The sequence below is a fragment of the Ptiloglossa arizonensis genome, chromosome 2 (genome assembly GCF_051014685.1).
Source record: "Ptiloglossa arizonensis isolate GNS036 chromosome 2, iyPtiAriz1_principal, whole genome shotgun sequence".
In the NCBI taxonomy this organism is placed as follows: domain Eukaryota; kingdom Metazoa; phylum Arthropoda; class Insecta; order Hymenoptera; family Colletidae; genus Ptiloglossa; species Ptiloglossa arizonensis.
Window position 1 is genome coordinate 26,824,985 of NC_135049.1, and position 21,616 is coordinate 26,846,600.

General features: G+C 47.0%; 1 protein-coding gene across 6 annotated transcripts in view; it reads left to right on the forward strand.

Moving 5' to 3' along the window:
* Positions 1–20,756, forward strand: part of Glut4ef (Glucose transporter 4 enhancer factor) — a 171,201-nt gene extending 150,445 nt beyond the window's left edge. For all 6 annotated transcript variants that reach the window (XM_076304330.1, XM_076304335.1, XM_076304332.1 and 3 more), the window contains 3 exons: positions 16,319–16,419; positions 16,761–17,025; positions 18,101–20,756. In XM_076304330.1, the coding sequence (XP_076160445.1) occupies positions 16,319–16,419; positions 16,761–17,025; positions 18,101–18,319 (585 nt within the window). In that variant the 3' untranslated portion in view covers positions 18,320–20,756. The remainder of the gene's footprint in view (positions 1–16,318; positions 16,420–16,760; positions 17,026–18,100) is intronic.
* Positions 20,757–21,616: the final 860 nt, after the last annotated feature.

A 21,616-nucleotide genomic window follows, 5' to 3' on the forward strand; every position in this document is an offset into this window, starting at 1 on the left:
CGTTTTATTTGAAAAGGAGCCTTCTCTTTGTGTATATTGCGATTCGGTGTTGGATGGAACATTCGTGGAAGTAAATATCGTAGTTTGCACGTACTATCTTAACGCGACCGTAGACTTGCAACGATGTTTGAATTACGAGCGTAGGAGAAATATTGTACGAAAACGACGGGGTCACGTGACGAACGAGGGAATCGTTGCCCTCGGAGGAATGAAAAAACAAAATTAACAATGGTCCTGTGGAGCGTTTATCGTAAAAGCGAGCACGTTTTCGAGATAACGGATCCGAACGTTATCTAAATCTGTTGGTTTTACTTCTTTCGGAGCTCTCAAAATCGTGGTAACTCCGTTACTCGAATCCGGGGTGAGTCCATTACTTGAATCCGGGGTTCGTCGCTCGAAAGCGAGATACACTGACGTGTACTCGTACTCGCTATCTGGATCTGTTGGTTTTACTTCTTTCGGAGCTCTCGAAGTCGTGGTAACTCCGTTACTCGAATCCGGGGTGAGTCCGTTACTTGAATCCGGGGTTCGTCGCTCGAAAGCGAGATACACCGACGTGTACTCGTACTCGCTATCTGGATCTGTTGGTTTTACTTCTTTCGAAGCTCTCAAAATCGTAGTAACTCCGTTACTCGAATCCGGGGTGAGTCCGTTACTTGAATCCGGGGTTCGTCGCTCGAAAGCGGAATACACCGACCTGTATTCGTTGTACTCGCTATCTGAATCTGTTGGTTTTACTTCTTTCGGAGCTCTCGAAGTCTTGGTAACTCTGTTACTTGAATCCGGGGTTCGTCGCTCGAAAGTAAGATACACGCGACGTGTACTCGGGTACTCGCTATCTGGATCTGTTAGTTTTACTTCTTTCGAAGCTCTCAAAATCGTAGTAACTCCGTTACTCGAATCCGGGGTGAATCTATTACTTGAATCCGGGGTTCGTCGCTCGAAAGCGGGATACACCGACTGTACTCGGCCGATATCGAACTTTCCTCTCCGTTCTTGGACACTATTGTTCGCTGCTCGATTCCGAAGTCTCGTCGCGCGTTCTCACACGCAAGAACCGAGGTAAACCGCGAACTCGACGAACGAGCAACCAGCAACTGTTACGAAGTGTACGCGCGTACGAATTCCGCGGCAGCGACGAGCATCGATCGACGACTCGCGATTAGCCTCAACCACCTTTGAGGCATGCATCGATCGGTTGATCTCGTTCCACTGGTCTCGAAGCCTGGTTTCGTATGCTTAACGCGACAACGCCGCGAATCGCACGCGATCCTGAAACATCGCGTCGGCGGCCGCGCTGTTTACGTAAGCAGTTTCGACACCACCGGCCGATCGCAATCGGGCAACTTTCTCTCGTATCGATCTCAGGTCGGAAAGTCACATATCTCCCCGGGACTTGTTCGTCCGTGAAACGAGCTTATGAAAGAGGAGTAACTCCCATGAAAGGGGAAAGTACACACTCCGCTGGCAGATATGTGTTTTCCCTTTTACACGGCGCACTCGAGCTAACTTCTGCGAAATTTATCGCGGCTTCTCGCTCGATCGCTTTGCATTTCCTGCTCGACACGCGTCAACGTGCCACCGTTAGCCCGCGACGACTCGTTGCGCTCCCTTCGATCGCTCTTCGCTTCTTAGCACCGTTGCAACCAGCGATGGGAACGATCCGTACTCGTGAAAACAGCTCATGAAGCAACTGCGAGAACCAACGAAACGAACGATACGTTTGGGAATTTATTGAGACGAATCTACCGGGTCGATTGCTTTTAAATTTCGTACACGCGTTTACTGACTAATAACGAAGATCTACGATTTTTTGTAGATCGATATCTCCGGTAGTTTCTTCCGGAGAAATTTGTTTCGAAGCGATTGCCTCATATATGGAACGTTGCTCTTCACTGCGAGAGAAGTGAGAAAACAAATTTTGTTAAACAAGTGTTGCCACGTTGTTGGTGAACGGAATCGTCCCGATCGATATTAACACAATGAATTGTCTATTCAGCTACCGCTCGGAGCGCAATCAGGGCTGAAGTTCACTTAGACGGAACGATTTCCAAACGTCGACAAAGAAAGTTTGTTGGAGGCATCTGTTTAGCAGTTTACCAAGAGACTTTCTCTCGCGTTTCTTCATTCGTCGAAACCGTGATCATCTAGATTCTTGGATTCGGTGGAAAGAAGTTCCAATTTTAGTCATTTGCGACGTTAATAGTCTTTCCTTGAATCGGTGTACTGTCGAGTAGCCGGAAAGAAGATTCAATAATCCTATGTACTCTTTATTCTGATACTCTTCATCCTAAGGAATTCTATGCTTCTCGGGGCATCATGTACCGAAATAAGAGGTTCAACTTCGTTGAAATACAACCAAACCAATCTTAACTCCTGAAAGTTACATACCTAACACACTGTTAAGTACGTTAGATACCTCCACACTGGAGTCTCCTGATACTCTTCGTCCCAAAGAATTCGATGCTTCCCAAGGTATCAGGCGCCGAAACAAGAGGTTTGACTTCGTCAGGCTCGTTGAAATACAAACAAATCAATTTTAACTCCTGAAAGCTTCGTACCTAATAGTGTGAAGTCTCCTGGTACTCTTCGTCCTAAAGAATTCAGTGCTTCCCAATGTATCAGGCGCCGAAAGAAGAGGTTCGACTTCGTTAGACTCGTTGAAGTACAACCAAATGAATCTTAACTCCTAAAAGCTTCGTACCTAACAGTGTGAAGTCTCCTGATACTCTTCGTCCCAAAGAATTCAGTATCCCAAGGTATCAGGCGCCGAAACAAGAGGTTCGACTTCATTACACTTGTTGAAATACAATCAAATCAATCTTAACTCCTGAGAACTTTGTACCTAACAATGTGGAGTCTCCTGATACTTTTCGTCCCAAAGAATTCGGTGTTCCGAGGTATCAGGCGTCGAGATAAGAGGTTCAACTTTGTTGAAATACAACCAAATGAATCTTAACTCCTGAGAACTTCGTACCTAACAGTGTGAAGTCTCCTGATACTCTTCGTCCTAAAGAATTCTATACTTCTCGGGGCATCATGTACCGAGACAAGAGGTTCAACTTCGTTGAAATACAACCAAATCAATCTTAACTCCTGAGAACGTTGTACCTAACAATGTGGAGTCTCCTGATACTTTTCGTCCCAAAGAATTCAGTATTCCAAGGTATCAGGCGCCGAAACAAGAGGTTCGACTTCGTCAATCTCGTTGAAATACAACCAAACGAATCTTAACTCCTGAAAGCTTCACACCTAACAGTGTGAAGTCTCCTGATACTCTTCGTCTCAAAGAATTCAGTATCCCAAGGTATCAGGCGCCGAGGTTCGACTTCGTCATGCTTGTCGAGATACAACCAAACCAATCTCGACTCGATCCACAGAAGCTACGTATCGAACAGCGACGAGTGGCGGGTAGCCGTTAACGATTTCCACGGTGATTTCAGCGCGAGAGCAGTTTTCAGAGCTGGAGGATAGGCAGGCCAGGCGGTTTCTTCTACACGCGGCCGGAGTAACTGTAAACTGGTCCTAAGACAGGCCGCGCCCAGCGTGTTGCTCAACTTCGGTAAGTCGAGGAGAACCGGTGTGTTCGCGACGTGGCAAGGCCGTTGACAGCGTCGCGAGATCAATCGTTGTCGCGCTTGGCAAGCGAAATCTGTCGGTGGTTGGTCAGCTGATCCGATGGGCCGCGAAACGCGACCTATCGGCCACGAGGAGCGATCAGCTGCACGAGCAACAGACCGATCGTTTCTTACGGCCAACTTTTACGTTTCCACTTCGTCGCCTTCGTCATTTTCTCCTGGCGTACCTGTACCGCGAAACGGACTCCATTTTCTCCATATTGACAACGAACACCGATAGAATACGGATAACCCAACATTTTCTCCATATTGACAACGAACACCGATAGAGTACAGATAACCTAAAATTTTCTCCATATTGACAACGAACACCGATAGAGTACAGATAACCTAAAATTTTCTCCATATTGACAGCGAACACCGATAGAGTACAGATAATTTAACATTTTCTCCATATTGATAACGAACACCGATAGAGTACAGATAACCCAACATTTTCTCCATATTGACAACGAACACCGATAGAGTACAGATAACCTAAAATTTTCTCCATATTGACCGCGAACACCGATAAAGTACAAATAACCCAACATTTTCTCCATATTGACAACGAACACCGATAGAGTACAGATAACCCAAGATTTTCTTCATATTGACAGTGAACACCGATAGAGTACAGATAACCTAACATTTTCTCCATATTGACAACGAATACCGACAGAGTACAGACAACCCAACGACGATCAGGATCAGTTTCTTTCGTATTCCAAGTCTCGATCTGAACGTTACCAATGCTTCGTCTACGGTAACAGCGATACGTTTTTTTTAAAACGTTCGAATAATTTTTAATTTCTTTTATCATTTTCACCGTACCTCTACGAGAGCGTTGTTACCGAATTGGTGAGATACTCCCGATGAAAACGAGCCCAAACACGACCTAGTTCGGACGGTTTCGCGTTACGCGTCGTTGGAATCGTTTCGAAAAAATTTTGAATCGCGGGTAAACGAAAATATTCGATTCGAAAATAATATAGCCTTGTCGGTACTCGTTTTAATCGGGAGAACCTCGCCAACAGGCTGGTAATATTCTCGCGAAGATACGTCGACGAGTATTGAAAATTTGTTTTTTTATTACCGAACGATCGAAGGTGAAGAACACTCCGTCGCTTCGATTCAGTGCGATTGTCGCTCGAAAGCGGTACTCGGTGTGTTTCTACGACTCTTATTTTAAGAACACCTTGTATATTTACGGTGCGAAGACGAGGTACCAGCTGTGTGCTGTTATTAACCTAACCTCGGACCGAAACAGTTTCATCCACGGTGTGACTCATTCCCGCAATTCCACGACACCGGGATCCTTTAATTACAAGCGGTGATGTAGCATTTGACGACGACGATCGCGGCCGCGAACAATGAAAACATTTCTATCTCTCCTAATGGAGAATCGGTGGTTCCCCTAGTTGTTTGTGACACCGCGACGCGCTACGTTACGACGCACAGCGAAAACGAAAGTCATTAGTACATAGCAATGCACTTTTACTTGCACGCGCGCGCACTGTCGATCGAAAGTTTAGGCACACCTGCATCCTCCAAACGCGGGGACGAACGCGATAACGCGAGTCACTCGACTCTACTTAATTTTCGCGCGCGAAATATACAAATAAAACATTTTCAATTTTAAATTTTAAATTACGTACAACTGTAACTAAAAAATAATAATAATAAGAGAAGAAAAATCGTTCGACACTCCTCGATGTTAGATAACACGTCCGAGAGGTATGAAAAATAATCCAGCAAATCATAGTTTGCTGACCACGCGTGAAATTTATTCCGCGACAGATTACGCGAGATAGAAAACCGTATCCACGGTACAGTTACCCGTTGATGGACCATGAACACTTGGCCCATAGCTTTCTAAAACTATAATGACACAGAACGGACACAACGTACTACAAACGAACATCGCCAACACCGGGTGAGCAAATATATCATTGAATATCGTGGAACGTATCGTGATTGGAAAGTTTTACGGACGCGAGAACGCTGGAATTACAAATTGAATCCTCGGTGTAACAACGAAACGTACCGGAGAAATTCATTTGTCAATGGTATTAATGTACGCGGGATAACGAAAGAGATAATGGAAAAAAGATTCGATAACATCGAGTAAGACAGTATCGGGGAGAAATCTAGAGGAATTTTTCGGTGTGTATATGGTAGCCCTGCTCGGTTCGTGATCGATGGTAACAACGTGTTCTACGAAGGAACGCTCGGTATTTCGCGATTAACTTGGAAAGTAGTCCTGCCCTAGGGTAACGTTATCCTCGAACCGTATATCCTTTCTCTTCGCTTTGTTTGACCGTTCGTTGCGACCGATTGGTCAGCTGTGATCACGGCTGGCACCATCCCCTCTAAAAATTTACGAAAGCGACCTTCGTTTCTTTGTCACCGTGGCTGACACGATTCTCGACGATCTTCGTCGCCGTACCGGATTCGAGATGTTTCCAAAAAGTCTCCGTTGCTTTCTCGATATCTCTTGAAACGATCGCTCGTAATAACTCCGCCCCTAAGAGAAAAAAGAAAAAAAAAGCGCCAGAACGGTATTAATATCTCGGTGTTGTTTCTCGCGTCGAAAAAAAAAGAAACGAGAATAAGAGATTCTCGAGAAACGAAACGCGTAAGAATTGTCCGCGGAGCGAAGTATACGGGAAATGTATCGCGCGAAACTGATCGAAATCTACGCGATCGTGCGAGTCAATATTATTCGACCGATAAGCGAGCGTGTTATCGGTTTACGATCGGCCACCAATTTGAATGCAACGACGTGTTTCTTTTTCTTTAACGAGCTACGAGTCGTCGCGAGCCAACGTTCGTGATCCTCGATCGGGAAACCGAACTAAACTCTCCTCTCGTACCCATGTGCGTTCCGTAGACAAGGTTTCAAAAATACGCGCAGACAAGTTCACACGTGACGTTGGGTAAACACGTCGCAACAGACGGACGTCTAACGCGGCCGGCCGAATTTTATTTTCGCAAGTGCTTTCCCTTTCGTTTAACGCGCGTCGAACGTATCCGAACGCGTTCCTTTTTTTTCTCTTTCGCGCTTCGCGTTCCGAGAACAGCGCGCGCGCACCTTCGACGCGGTTGCAGAGGAGGAGAGTCGAATATTCGAGCGAGGAATAGACTGCCGGAAGTGAGAGCGAAGGAATCACCGACTGTAATGTCACGGTAGCGAACCGAGGTTTTTTTTTCGGGGCATTTAGAACCGCGGGGAACTTCGTTCTGTAACTTTCGAATTCTGTGGAATTTATTGCAGAAGTATCTTCAAAGTTCTCTCTCGGATTTTATGGAACTCTCTAGAGAAAACTTTAGAGTTCTTTTTTGAATTCTATGGAATTCTATCCAGAGTTCTCTCTAGAGTTTTCTCTAGAATTCGCTTTTCATTTCCATGGAATTCTCTCTAGAGTTCTCTCGAAAGTTCTCTCTTGAATTCCATGGAGTTCTCTCTAGAATTCTCTTTTGAATTCCATGGAATACTCTCTAGAGTTCTCTCTAGAATTCTCTCTAGAATTCTCTCTTAAATTCCATAGAATTCTCTCTAGAGTTCCTTCTTGAATTCCATGGAGTTCTCTCCAGAGTTCTCTCTCAAGTTCAAAATCTAGTCGAATTCTCTCTAGAATTCCACAAAGTTCCCCCTCGAGTCCCGTAGAGTTCCCGTTACAGTTCTCCCATAAGCTTCGCTCCAAAGTTCATTTTCCGTTCCCACTTCTTCACCGTAGAAACTCAGCGTGAAATTCGAAACAGTTCTACGAGTTCGAAGTCGCGCATAAAATACTCCATCGTCGAGGTGTCGAGTGGCGCGGCTGAACGAAACAAAAAAAAAAAAAAACACGAGAACTTAGTTTACAACCCGACGAGAGCAACATCGATCAAATTTTCAATCGCGGAACGAACGTGGCGCGACCTTAGATTGGATGTTGAACCTTCCTCGTCCGATAGCAGACGCAGACGGCGAGCATTGCCATCCAGTTTGGCAATAACAAGTGAGCCTCTCTCACGATAAGAACTCGAATAAATATTTCTCTCTTTGCACAACCGGGACTGGCCTTGAAAAGCGTCCTTATTCGATACGTCGGCGTACAATCGCTCGCTCGCTCGCTCGTTCGTTCGTTCGTTCGCTCGCTCGCACGTTTGAGAATCAGTGAACGGTAACAACTCGTCGCTTGTCAGGCTGTGACAGCCACCTTAAAAGCGTAATGTATGCGCGTTGGCTTGCTACAATTCAGTCTGCGTACAGAGGAGGCACAAAAATTTTCATACGTGACCGAGCAAACGCGAATGGGTTGTTGACGAGCACGCATTCGGCCCGTTGTTGTCCCGCCATCGGAGCAATTAAAAATGAATTACGACGGGCTCGCGTCACCAAAAACCGTATTTGCTACTCGTAACGGTACTTACCGGTTTCGGCTGTTCTTATCTCCTGGCAAAAGTCCGGATTGTCGCTTGACAAAACTGGTGCCCGGATGCGCGTAATTGCGAGGAACGTGGCCCGCGGGAACATCGGTAAAAAGAGTTATACATCGTTAGCCGAAAATTATTCTTGTTGAAACGTCTTTATTACGCGGCTGTCGGTTTACAGCCTCGCGAATTTAACGACTCCGCGGAACTCTTGAGAATTCTTGCGTAGAAGTGTACAGAGAACTCTTGAGAATGGAGAGAGCGGGAGAGAACTCCATGGAACTGTAAAGAGAACTCTAGAGAATGAGAGAGAGAGAGAGAGAGAGAGAGAGAGAGAGAGAGAACTCCAGGGAACTTTAAAGAGAACTCTAGAGAACTGGATAGAGAGAGAACTCTAGAGAACTTGATAGAGAGAGAATTCTAGAGAACTTGATAGAGAGAGAACTCCATGGAACTGTAAAGAGGACTCTACAGAACTCAAGAGAGAGGGAACTCCATGGAACTGTAAAGAGAACTCTGGAGAACTCGATAGAGAGAGAACTCTATGGAACTGTAAAGAGAATTCTAGAGAACTGGATGGAGAGAGAACTCTACAGAACTTGAGAGAAAGAGAACTCTATGGAACTGTAAAGAGGACTCTGCAGAACTTAAGAGAGAGGGAACTCCATGGAACTGAAAAGAGAATTCTAGAGAACTCTAGAGAACTCGATAGAGAGAGAACTCCATGGAACTTTAAAGAGAACTCTATAGTACTCGATAGAGAGAGAACACCATGGAGCTGTAAAGAGAACTCAAGAGAGAGAACTCTATGAAACTGTAAAAAGAACTCTATAGAATTCAAAAGAGAACTCTATGGAACTGTAAAGAGAACTTTATAGAACACTCGGAGTGTAATCAAGAGAGTGCATTGGAGAGAACTTTTTCGAACTCTAAAGAGAATTCTGGAGAACTCTCAAGACGTGGGTGTTGAGGTATGAGTGTCTGTCACGTACGGAATATTATTGTAGAACTAGTTGGTGTAATATTACGAAACACGTAGTTTACTTAACCAGGACTTTATTACAATAATATTGCATAAGTATTACGCTAATGTGTAGATTTATAACTGTGGAGTCACCGGTGCGATCACTCTTGAGGCACTTGGGTAGGTCAATGGTCGCATATGTCTCTTTAAAGTGATTAATATTATCAATTGTCCTCGACTGTTTGAAAAAGTGGGGGGGGAAGAATGAAAAGGGAAAGTCTCGTTACTTTCCTCTGACGTTTTGCAAGATCAATTTAATTGTTGAGTCACCTGGGTTCCCCCATTGGTATCTACAATTATAATTTTTTTTTTTTTGGAATTCTAAAATATTTTGTTTAACAAGCAAAAGTGTTTAGTGTGTCCAGAGTAAACAGAAACGAACCAACCGATCAATTATACCGAATCGTAAAAGACAGTTTATTATTCTATTGTGGGACAATTGTGGCAATGATAGTGGCAATTATGGAAATTATTTTATTAGAAAATTTCTTTCGTTCCGCGAGTTAAATGATTCAGCAACAGAATTCTCCGAGTATTCGAGCGAAACGAAGAAACAAAATAACCGAATATTAAATGTAATATTCTTTAAATCGGAAAATAATTTTTAATCGTATTTAATTATACTTATCGAATGTCCGACTTGTATGTTCGAGCTTTTATCATAATGAATATCATATTGAGCGATAAAATCGTTCGAGTGGATGCTCGTCTAATTATCTATCAGCGCATCACGGCCGAGGAAAATAATTAACTTTACACGCATCGCAATATATTCTCATTTTTCCCCTCCATCGAACAATCGAAGAATCGTGACGGTACGAAAGTGCAACCACGCATTAAATTCGGATAACGAGAAGCATAATTAATGCCCGTTTGAAAGTAGAATCACAAGTTATTATGCTAATGCGCGACGGTTCCCATAGACGTGTGAAAAACGAACACACGGACGTATGTATACCGCTACCAACGCTTGAAGTAGTATCGGCCATTATTAATCAGCCTCGTGTTTTCTTCTCGAATTCTTGGATTCAGCGCGAGGGAAAAGAAAACACACACGGGCTATTAACGGGCGCAAGTGCAGGGTTGAATTTTTTGCATACCGAAAGGATAAAAGGAGAAGTTCGTGTAAACACACATCCTGCTTGACCTTGCTTCCGAGTTCCAGACATTTCTGTGATTCATCTTCTGGGTAATGTTTTTCGCGAGTAACAGTATCCGTTTATCGCTACGCGTAAGATCGATTCGTCGTAGTGGTGCATTTGCTTGAGATTTTTATTTACGTGTTAGCGATGCTTATTTACAGTTAAAAAGATGACGCGATACGGGAGTGTTGATCGTAAACAAGTTTGTGGAATCGATTGCGTTAGATTTTCGTATAGGAATTACGATCGGTAACAACGATACACCCCGTATATGCGCGTACCTTTTTATCGCGGAAGAACGGACAAGGTAACCGGTCGGTTTTTATTACTGCCGATGGAACGTACTCCGAGTCAAAGTCAAAGTCAACGATAAGATGATAAGCCGTGGGGAGCGAATGACCGGCAATATGCGTTTGGTGTATCGCGCCTTTATCCTATCTTCTGTCTTTCGCGTTCGCTTATTATTTCCTCTCTGTGCTGGCCCGCTTGATTGCCCGGTACCGGCGACACATTCGGTCGAGAAAACACATCACGTTTCATTTGTCGCCGGTTCGGTGAACTAGCGTCCTCTGTCGTTTCGTGCAGACGCCGCTAAAGACGCACGCCGCTCGGAGACGTAAACAACGCGACGGCGCATGCGCGACTCTTCCCCCCCTCCGCGCTCTTGCTCTTGAGTCGTTCGCTCCGTCCTTATTCCCCGCTCAGTCGCTCTTCGTTCCCCTCGCGGGGCCAAGCAACCGTCGTTTCGCAACGTCGTCGTTGGCGGCGCTGACCTTCATTATGGCGGCGATCATGCCGGTAAATCGAGATTCATCGTATACTTTTTGAACCAAGGGCAACACTCGACGAGCGACACAGAATTTTGGTAATCGGGTAAGAAAGCGTTGCTGAGAATTTGTATCTATCTCGAGCGCCTTTGTTCGATACGTTGTTCCGTGACGATCGACCGCAAACCGAAAACAGTTGAATTATCCTGGCGCAGTTTCTTCGTGACTCACGGATGTTCAATGCTCACCTCCCTCCTCTTACGTGTGTTTGAAACGATTCTCTTTCTCTGTTCCCCCGTGTCGTCGACCCCCCGTTCTTGCTTGGAAATTGCGCCGAATCGCGCGTTCCAGCGTGTTTCTGTGCCCCTGCATTTTTCAACGCTTGGATTTCTACGCATTAACGGCGCTAAACAATGGCAGAATTCACGACAACTTTTACGACACTGTTTACCGCCGCGTATTATCACGATACTACTCTAAACGCGGTTTTGAAAATAATAGTAACCCTCGGAGCTATTCGAGTACACGGCACCCGATGTACTACGCAACTTCGAAACGCGAAACAACGCACGCGAATGCGTCAACGGAAATATTTTATTTCCGCATACTTTTGTAAACAAAATACCAGAAGTAGCGAATATTGTACGAATAATTTTAGATCTTTCGATGCGTCATTTCGTTGCTTTACGAGGCCACCTATTACCGCGTCTTATCGTTCCGGTGCTGTTGCTCTAAAACTTTCTAATCCACCCGTGGCCGTACTCCCGTGAAACGTCGCGCGCTCGGCTTCGCCCACGAGATATCCCCCATAACAAACCCATGGATTTTTCTCTCGCCACCCCGTATACTCCGTGTTCGTGCGTAAGGCATTCGTGTGTTCAGAAGGGTCAACGTCCGACCCTCACCACACGCCACGGATCGACGCGCCAACACACAGAAGCCTGGTTTGTTTTGGTTTCCCGGGCGTTACCCTCGCCTCCCCACTTCTTACGGCCGAGTCCTCTCTCTTTCTTTCTTCGCTGTTCGCCTCCTCCATACGATCCTCTCTTTCTCCCTCCGTCCCGCGCGCCCGCGATACATCCGACGCTCGTGAAAGCTATCGGCGTGTACAGTGACGACGTGATCCCAAAATGGGAATTGACATCGAATTAGCATGACGTCAAGGAACGTATGCAGATATACACGTCAAGTGGACGGTAAGCGACGATACGGGCGAAGAATACCACCGAGGCAAGAGAGGTAGCGTTACCTTGGAACGGTTTGCGTCGCATTTTTTACATAAAATTGAGGTTAGAGATGCACGGGAGGGGACGATGGGACTTGGTTGCCACGAGAATCGAAACTAAATTACGGATCGAGCGACGCGGAGGGGGGGGAAAATGCATAATGCAGCCGGAATCGCGCATGCGCGAAAGATTGAAAAAGAAGTAACCGACAGTTGTTTCCGAGGAAACGAGCGCGGCGAGTGACGCGGGGAGAAAGCGAGAGCCGCGTGGAAAGCAAGTTGTTGCGGTGCAAGTAGTTTGGGATCGATTTTCGTGTCCGTGTCCGTGTCCGTGTCCGTGTCTCGTCGCACTCGTTACATTCACCTCAACGGTGAATGCTCGATTCGCTGCCGTCCCGCGGTGCACAGCCACGTTCGTTCTACGGTGCGCGCGGGGCGTGTACACGGTAAGTCGCGATGCGAGCGAAACAGACGATCCGAGCAGCGAGGAGACCTTGCTTGGAATTTCCATTCGTAGAGAACGGGTCAGTTCTCTCGCGGCGCGGATGATCGCATGCACGGTCTAATTATAAGCGATTCGAGGCTGCGGCCGAAACGAACGAAGATGTGCGTGACTTCGACTGGAGATAGATTCCAGAGGGCGTGCACGGTCTCGTCGTTCGTCGTGCGACGGGTAAAGAAGGGAAGGACGGAGGATAGAGCGGTCGCGTAAACGAGGCTGCCGCTAGGGTAGATGGCCCCGGCGTGTACCGATCAAGAGACCACGCGCCGTGCATCCCTGTCTAGCTGTCCATACTACCGGCAACATCGTATACCGCGCGCGCGAGAGAAGCACCCACGGATCAGAGAACCTCCTAGCACTCGGCAACCCTGTCCGCTTGCTTACTCATCCCTGCTGCTGGCTCGAGAGACCGCACGAGATCGTCCTCTCCTCGAGAGATTTACATCTCTCTTTCTTCTGGTCGCGGTGTGTTCCTTTTTTAGAATCTTGCCAATGGAACGGACCGTGACCAATTACATCGGTCGGCGTTGTATCGTGCGCGCCCGCGAGCTCGATGCAACCTGTTAACACAACGGACGGTGTACACCGCCGTACGTACACACACACAGGGCGGTTCGCACGTGCACACACCGATCCCGGACGGTGGTTTGCTCGTTTCTTTCGGTTTCTTCTTTAATGAAATTGCTCTCGGCCCGATCGATCCAGAAGACATTTTAGAAAGTTCCGTGTCGCCGCGATCGTTTATGCGGGTACACGATGCGTTCACGGTACGTGTAATATCTCGATCTACGATCAACGACGCACGTAACCGAATGTGACTGAAAGTCGCTGCGCAAAAGGGGAAAGGGTCGCGAGCGCGCGCTGACTTCTTCGGTACGAGGCAAAAGCAACGGCAAGCCAAAGCAAAGGGAGAGAGCATTGCCTGCCAACCGGCATAGAAGGTCTGTGACCTCGGCAATGCCTATGCTACGCTGTGCACGCCGCTGCCCCGCGCGTGTACCGTTTCAGAGGTGATGTCACGGGCAGAAAGGTCCTTGAACAAGCAAACAACATTTCGCCCAACAACTCTTTTCCTCTTACGCGTAATAATATGAAAAATTACTCAATTATCTCCGTTAGATGGATTTTTTTCGTGACTCATCGCGTCGACTGAGAGAGGAGTTTCGAGATCGCGTCACGCTGCGGGACCGTATTTTCCCGGTATTCGTAACGATATCGATTCCTCTAACAGCGAGAAATGATCCGTTTCGAAATCGACAACTTTGATCACCAGGGGTACGGTACTTTATTAACCAATTATCGTAGAAGCTTATCCATTGTGTGCAATATTAACAGGATACAATAATACGGTGTATCGATATATATATATATATTTTTAAACTGGTTTATTGAATAACAACAGTCCGGTAATACGTATATGTATTTTTTTTAAGGTTTGCCGAAGGTCACGTGAATATTACGTAAATAATTCTTCCTAATACTTGAGGAAATAGGATTACGATTAATTTTCAAGTCTAATGGGTCGTTTGTTGGACTTCTCCGTGGCAGTCGATATCGGTGGATAATTCCGCGCAAAATTAAATTAATATTCGCGCGTGGAGGGGGAAAGGAACCGTGAATCGGTCCATGCAGCGATAATTGTGGCGCGCAAAGGACCTCGATCGTACAATGGTCTGTTAATATGTGTCAGTGGTAGTATGTACAAAGTACGCTATCAGTTAATCTCCTGCTCCTCGCTACCAGTTCTACGATGTTCCCCGGGACGATAAAATCTTACGTCACATATTTTACTTCGGATCGGTAAAGAAGTTATTTCATCTCAATTGCATCTCGCCGGGCCTATTGTGTACCCGTGGCTTGTTACCGGGGACAATTTACGACTACAATAATTTTATTGTTTAGGAGGCTTCTTTACACGTGTATCCCCGTGGCATACAAGAGCCGAGTCCTTGAGAGGTTACCTTACTCGAGAAGCGAAGCCACGTTCTCTTATCGTTGCTCGATTCAAACGACCGAGTGCATTGTTGCACGATGAGGTTGCATATTGCTAATTTGTCACTCCCGCGTCTCGTTACAATGTCATCTCCGCTATTGGGACGTTTCTACGCGAGTACGTATTTTCGGTAGGAAACGTGTACTTCGAAATTAATTTCAACGGAGATTTTTATCGTTCTTGATTCAAAAGCTGTTTTTTTAAATACGATTGAACTTTCCACGCTTCGTAGTCGTCGATACATAAAAATTCATTCGAACTCGTACAAGAGTGTAATTTAACGGATGGAAAGTTTCAAAGTATACAAAAATCGAGGCAAATTACATTTTCATCGACGTAGTACCGCTACTAATATTGCCGAATTCGCAAGAATCCTTGCAGAACCCGGCACATTATCCTCTTTAACGATCCTGACGCATACTGTTACGTTTACCCAGTCAAAGTAGCAAATAAATGTTCATAATTAAATTCCTCGTGATACAACACGAGGTGTAATACAGCTAGAAAAATTCCATCTAGATAAGAACACCGAGCAACGGATAAAAGATACACATCTGCTCGTTAATTAAAAATTAGAAGTCGAGAGAATGAAATATTTCGCTGTACGTTTTATTCGTCGTTTTTCCATAAATATCGCGGATGAGTATCGGTGTCAACTTTTCTTCGTTACGAACAAAGTTATGGTTCCCGAAGGAGGGAGGGGAGGGGAGAATTTAATTAATTTTAGTACAATGTCATTTTTCCTCGACGTCGAAACGAACGAGCGAGAAAACTCCGTCCAACGGATCAGTGTCGTTGTAACCTCGTTTTCAAAGATCGTCGCTACGTCGTTGTGTTTCGTTATCTGTAAAAATAAATCGCGACGACAGACGGTGGGTCCGAGCGCGGTGAATATCGCGTGGAATTTTTATTTCTTCCGAAATGATCGTAGCCGGGTCGGTTGCGGCGCAGCGAGGTCTCGGTGCGCGTCGCTCCGAAATAAGTCGGACCAGCTGGCAGTCTGTTGCGCGCGACAGACGGGGGAGCCGTAAAGCGTTAAAAGCACGATCGCGGGCGACCGCGTGGCCCGAGAGTGTCGTATCGTTTCTGGATCAATAGCACGTGATCGTGCCACCGCGACCGGCACCTCTCGGTCCTGTGCCGGCCGATATAAACAAAGAAACGTGCGCGCACCGCTGCCGCGCATCGATTTTCCCTCGCGCCCGCAGAGGACCCGACGACGTCGGCTGGAACGTGCCTGCCCGCCTGCCTGCTTGCTTGCCTGCCCGCCTGCCTGCCTACGTATACGTACGATTCACGGTACGCCGCGTTCACCGACGGACCGTAAAATGCCCACGTCGTTGGACGCCTGAAATATTCGGCGAAATCGTTCGCCACAATGGAATTCGAGAGACCCATTCTCCCTCGAAGGGGAACGACGAACGTCGTCTCGAACGAAATCCGCTTTTTGCGTCTACCGAGAAAAAGACCGCTGCGCGTTCTTCCCTCCTTTGACCGCCCCACTACCGCTCACCCACTCTCCCCCTTTGAGAATCTCCCGTGCATCGACCCGCCACACGACCTGACGCAATCGTTAACCGTTCGCTTCGCTCGATCCATGAATCACGCTCTCGACACTTCTGGTTTCAGGCAAATGCGGCGGTGGTGTTCAAATGCACTTGGCCAGGTTGCCTGGAGATCAAAGCGACCGTCGCGCACATCGAGGAGCACGTGCGCCAATCACACTTGGGGTAAGTACGTAAGACGCAACAAGTCTCATGAAAATCCCCGCGCCGCGGTATCGTGACCGGTTACGAGGCCGTGCAACGATTAACCTTGAACCGGGGCCTCCCCCCGCCCCCACCCACCCCCACCGCCATCGTTACCCCCCTTTCGATAAGATAAATTCGCGTCGGTGAGTATCGAGTTTCCGTACATTGTTTCGTAAACAAAAACTATCGAGACGGGTTTTGTTTTTCCACGTTGCGCGCACACGGTGGTTTCTTTTTTTTTCTTTTTTATCGCGATAGGCAAACCGGTGGCCCCCGGGACTGCGCAATTGTAACCGACAATCGCGTGCGTTCTTTTGCAGGCCGAAAAAGTCGCGGGGCTACGATAACGAGGAGGACGACGACATGTCCGATCACGAGGAGGAGTTCTATTATCAAGAAGTGGCCGTGGATCACATGAGCTCGCCTCCGACGATGTCGCACAGAGACATGGCCAGACCGCCCCACGAGGATCCTGAGTACCAGAAGCAGCTTCGTCTGGAGGCGACCCCGGCGACGAACAACGCCGAGAACATGCTGGTGGGGATCAGAGAACGGAACACCGTGTTCGCTATTTCACAATCGCCGGTACGTAACAAATATAACAGTAGGCCAAACGAGGGGACCGCAAGAAACGTTACGCACCGATTTTATCGAAACGTAGGTAGACGAAGGAGGAATCGACAAAATAATTTCACACACGTTTCACGATCGCTCGAGCACTCGATGGTAAACGTGTCTCTGGTGGTTGAACATTGAAATCGTTCTATTCGTCGTTGTATCTTCTCGAGCACGTTACCATCGGATCGGCGATGTTCTCCCGATGAAAATGAGCCCAAACACGACCTTGTTCGGACCACTTTTCAAATTACGAAATTTGAAAATTTGAAAAAAAATTCCCGCAACCTGTAAACGAAAATGGTCCGAGTACAGTCGTGTTTGGACTCGTTTTCATCGGGAGAATCTCGCCGATCCATCGATGATACTCTCGTAGAGATATGATAATCCTGACGAAAATGTACCGATATTGGAGACAAAGCACAGTAAAAGTTAGGTTAAGACCACGTACAACGATTAGAAATTCCTATCCTCTGTGTAAATCCAGAGTGCGAGAAACAAGAGTCTAGACATTAAGCTACCATTTAGCTCGAACGAACGGTCGAGTCGAACGTATTATTGGCGCTCGAGAAGAATGCCACTAGGGTCTATTAATTCCTTCAATGTGAGAAAACGTCACCAGAAAGGCCTTCCACTACGAAAGGGCGTTTCGGTGACTTTTTCTTCGCGCGGGAAAAATTAATGGGGACCCCTCACGCATTCTTCTCAGGCGCCAACAGTACCTGCTGCAGTTGGCGGCCATACTCGGTCACCGATTCCATTTCTGAATTGTCTAAAAATAAAACTTGATCTCCTTGCGTTCGATTCAACCAAATGGCGTTTCATTTGAAAGTAACGCGAACATTTTGATCATTTTGTCGATAAAAATGGTAGCTTACTCCGCGTTAGAATATCACCAAATTATCCAACGTTGCACAAAGTCGAATAAACTCCTACGCTACCGAAAGCTTCGTTAAAATCGGGGCACGTGACGGTCCACCTTCTCGCGGACACCGCGAGGGTTCACCTATTAATCTGTACGATCCGATCTGTTGCTCGTGAACAGGGTACACCGATCAAACACATAAAGCTTTCGCCGCGGCCGTTCCAGGCGTATCAACAGAACATGGGACTGCTGACGGTGTCCACGGGCAAGATGCCATCCTCACCGCGGCGAATACGCGGCGAGACGAAGAAGTGCCGCAAGGTCTACGGTATGGAGCACCGCGACCTATGGTGCACACAGTGCAAGTGGAAGAAAGCCTGCAGCCGTTTCGGCGACTAGGCCAAGCGACCGTCCCGTTCGTACGTCCGCGGGCGGAGATTGTCGCCGAGCCGACCCCAGAGTTTGCCAATGCTACGTTAAAGAAAAGAAAAGAAAAAAAACGAAGGAAGGGAAGAAAGGAAGAAGAGAGCAAAAGAAAAGGGAAAAAAAAATGAACAATCTACGAAACGGGAAAGAAAAATATATAAGAAACACTTCTCACCAACTGCCAATTGCCAATTTCGATCGTTGTCGTCTACGTCGCGACGACGACGACGACAACGCCGCCTCGCGCGTAACGCCGACGCGAGAGGCGCGACGAGGACCGCGATCACCCGACGCCCGGGTCATAGCGTGGCGGAAGAGGGGTTAACCCTATTTATCGTCCACCATCTTCCAGTAAACGGACCCCGTTCGCCAACTGTTCGCACCGCAATCGAAGAATCGTCGGTGGGGAGGGGAGGGGGGTCCGTCGCCGATCCGTGTACCAAGTAATCGGCAGAGCAGCCAACAACAACAACATCGACAACAAAACGAGAAAAAAAAAAAAGCAACCTCCTCTTGTGTTCTTCTTGTTTGCGTCCCCCGATTGTCGTGTTTCCGTGGGATCTCCACGATGAGAGTTAGGGGTGAGTGGACAAAACAATAAGGGGCACGAGTTTCGCTGAGAAACGTCAATCCCATGACGGATGGCGGACGGTTGGAAGGGCCGAGATGATGTTCGCGTTTTTAGCAAATGAGAAGATAATACGCGTCTACCGAGCGAGTGGTCTACTCACTGGTAGACGGTATCTCGGAAAGAACTAGAGAATTTTTGATGTACGGATCGTTGACCGATCGTTGAACGATTTCTTCGTCGCTCGTCCGGCACTTGGCAAACTCCGCTAGGGTCACCACGTTAGCCGTTAAATAAGGGGTTTTCGATTAGTAGCTAGCGAATAATTGATCGGCGTGTGCGGAAGCGAGGCGTCCTTAGACTGTTGCGCTTTCTTTCTCTTTCTATCTCTCTATCTGTAACTCACTCACTCTCTATCTATTTATCTATCTATCTATCTATCTATCTATCTATCTATCTGTAACTCTCTCTCTCTCTCTTTCTGACATACACGAATACACTTCTCTCTTCCCTGTGTCTCCAACGAAACGCGAGGGCGCCAGACACGTTAAAGCCTCGTTCCCGTCACGCCAGACGGAAAAATCTTTTTGGTTCGGTACGTAGAAGAGGCACCCGGGCACCGTCCCCTCGATATATGTGCTGGTTTCCCGAACCGACTCTTAGGTCATTGCAATAGGTCTTCCTTCGTCCGACGACGTGGGAGCGTCCGAGCGCCTCGATATCGCGCTCCCATTGGTCCCCACAAGGTGTACGGATCGTCGCGCGCGATCCCGAGAAAGAAACACAAATGGAAAAAGTAAAAAAAAAAAGAAAGAAACGGCGACACGATACCGCGCGTGCGCGTCCCCGGATGCGCGCGCATCAGCGTCTCGTTCCCCTGTTTCTCGAGGTACGCGAGCGAGCACGCGCGACGAAACGGGGATTCCGTACGGACGAACGGAAAAGGACCGAACGTTTGGAAATTCGGTTCAACCGATGTTCTTCCTGCAAGGACGCAAGGCGGGTAAAGTTGAACGAATATATATAAATGCATACACGTACACGTATACACACACACACGCGCGACAGATACGCGTATATATGTAGATTGCGTCGAACAGGGCTACTTGTGATATTTTCTCTAAATTTTATCGGGTATTAAATCGTGGGCCGACGAGGCTGATGACGAAAAAAAGAAAAACGAAATACAAAATGAAACAAAAAAAAAAATTACGGAAGTGGGTGATACAAGGACGAGGCACAGTCCTGTGGGGGAGGGGCGCGCGAGTAAACAAAAAAAAAACATTGGAAACAAAATTTTATACACCAATTATTATACTGCCAGATAAGTAATTCGACGCGAACATGGGGAGGGGATGAGATCGCGCGCATATAGGTAGAAAAAATGAAGAATAAGAAAATGCGTAAAAAAAAAAGGAAAAAAAAGATTAAAACAATTATCGTTCAAGGTTCCGTGCGCGTGCGCGCGCGCTCGTGTACGCACGCGCGCACGCGTTCACCGCGAACCACCGCCACCACCACCACCACCACCACCGCCGCCGCCGCGCGTGAAACCGTTTCACGTTCGCTCTTAACGCGTCGTCGTGTGTCGAGGGGGGGCTCGGGACTACGCCACAGCCTCTCTCGACGACCTAAGACCGTGTTTGCCAAAACAATGGAGCTCTGCGTACACGAGACAGCAGGAGAAGACCTCGCAGTTGAATCGATCGATCTTTACCCGGAATCGGGGCCCTGAGGGATCCGTAACCGCGATCCCGGCCCCCATGTACTTGTACGTACGCGTGATCGTACAAACGAATCCGTTTGTAACCCCCGCGGAGGAACGGACTGAGCTCTGGGGTGGGGTGAGGGGCAAAGGGGAGAGGGGGAGGGGTCGCTTCTGTAGCCGATCGTTCGTCGAACGTGTATGTACCTTTCTCGCTTTTTCGATCGTCGCGCAAGCGCGTTCGTCGCTTGTTACAGCCGCTCGAATTCATCACGCGAACAGGAGAAAATGAAATAATACGGGAGACAAACGGTGAAAAAAGAAAGGAACCGACAAATAGGGGGAAAAAAAATAACTATTTGATCTCGATGGACTTTTGCGACGCGTGCGAACGCCGCGCGGTATCGGTCGCGTGTTTCACTATTCGCCAACGAATCACGCCGCGCGCCCTCTCGTCGTCAAATTTTAAACGATTCATTATTATTACTACCGATTACTGTTATTATTATTATTAATGTTAAGATTATTATTATTATTATTATTATTATGACTATTAATATTATTATTATTATTATTATTAATTGCTCGTGTCTTTTAACGTTAAACGTCGCGCAGTCCGATTCAAAGCGAATCGCGAACGGCAAAAAATTGTTTCGAAAGCGTATTTCAAAGACTATAGTGTTACATAGTAAAACGTTTCGTATCCTTGTCGAGGAGGAACTCCTTCCGTCGTGTTAATCGATGCTCATCTTCTAGTACAATTTTACCGATAGGCGCATTCTACGTTTTTTTTTTTTTTTTCTCTCTCTCTCTCGCATAATTTTTACTGCTAATCTCGTAACGTGTGTCGTATATTTAATCGTAATTAAGTAAATCGCGAACCGTGGAAAACGATACAACGTCGCCGAGATTAAGAGATTCGTTAGAACAAACTGGGAGGGGGTTAAGGGGGGGGGGATGGCCAGGGGACGTGTAATGTCAGTCACGTTCGTTGACA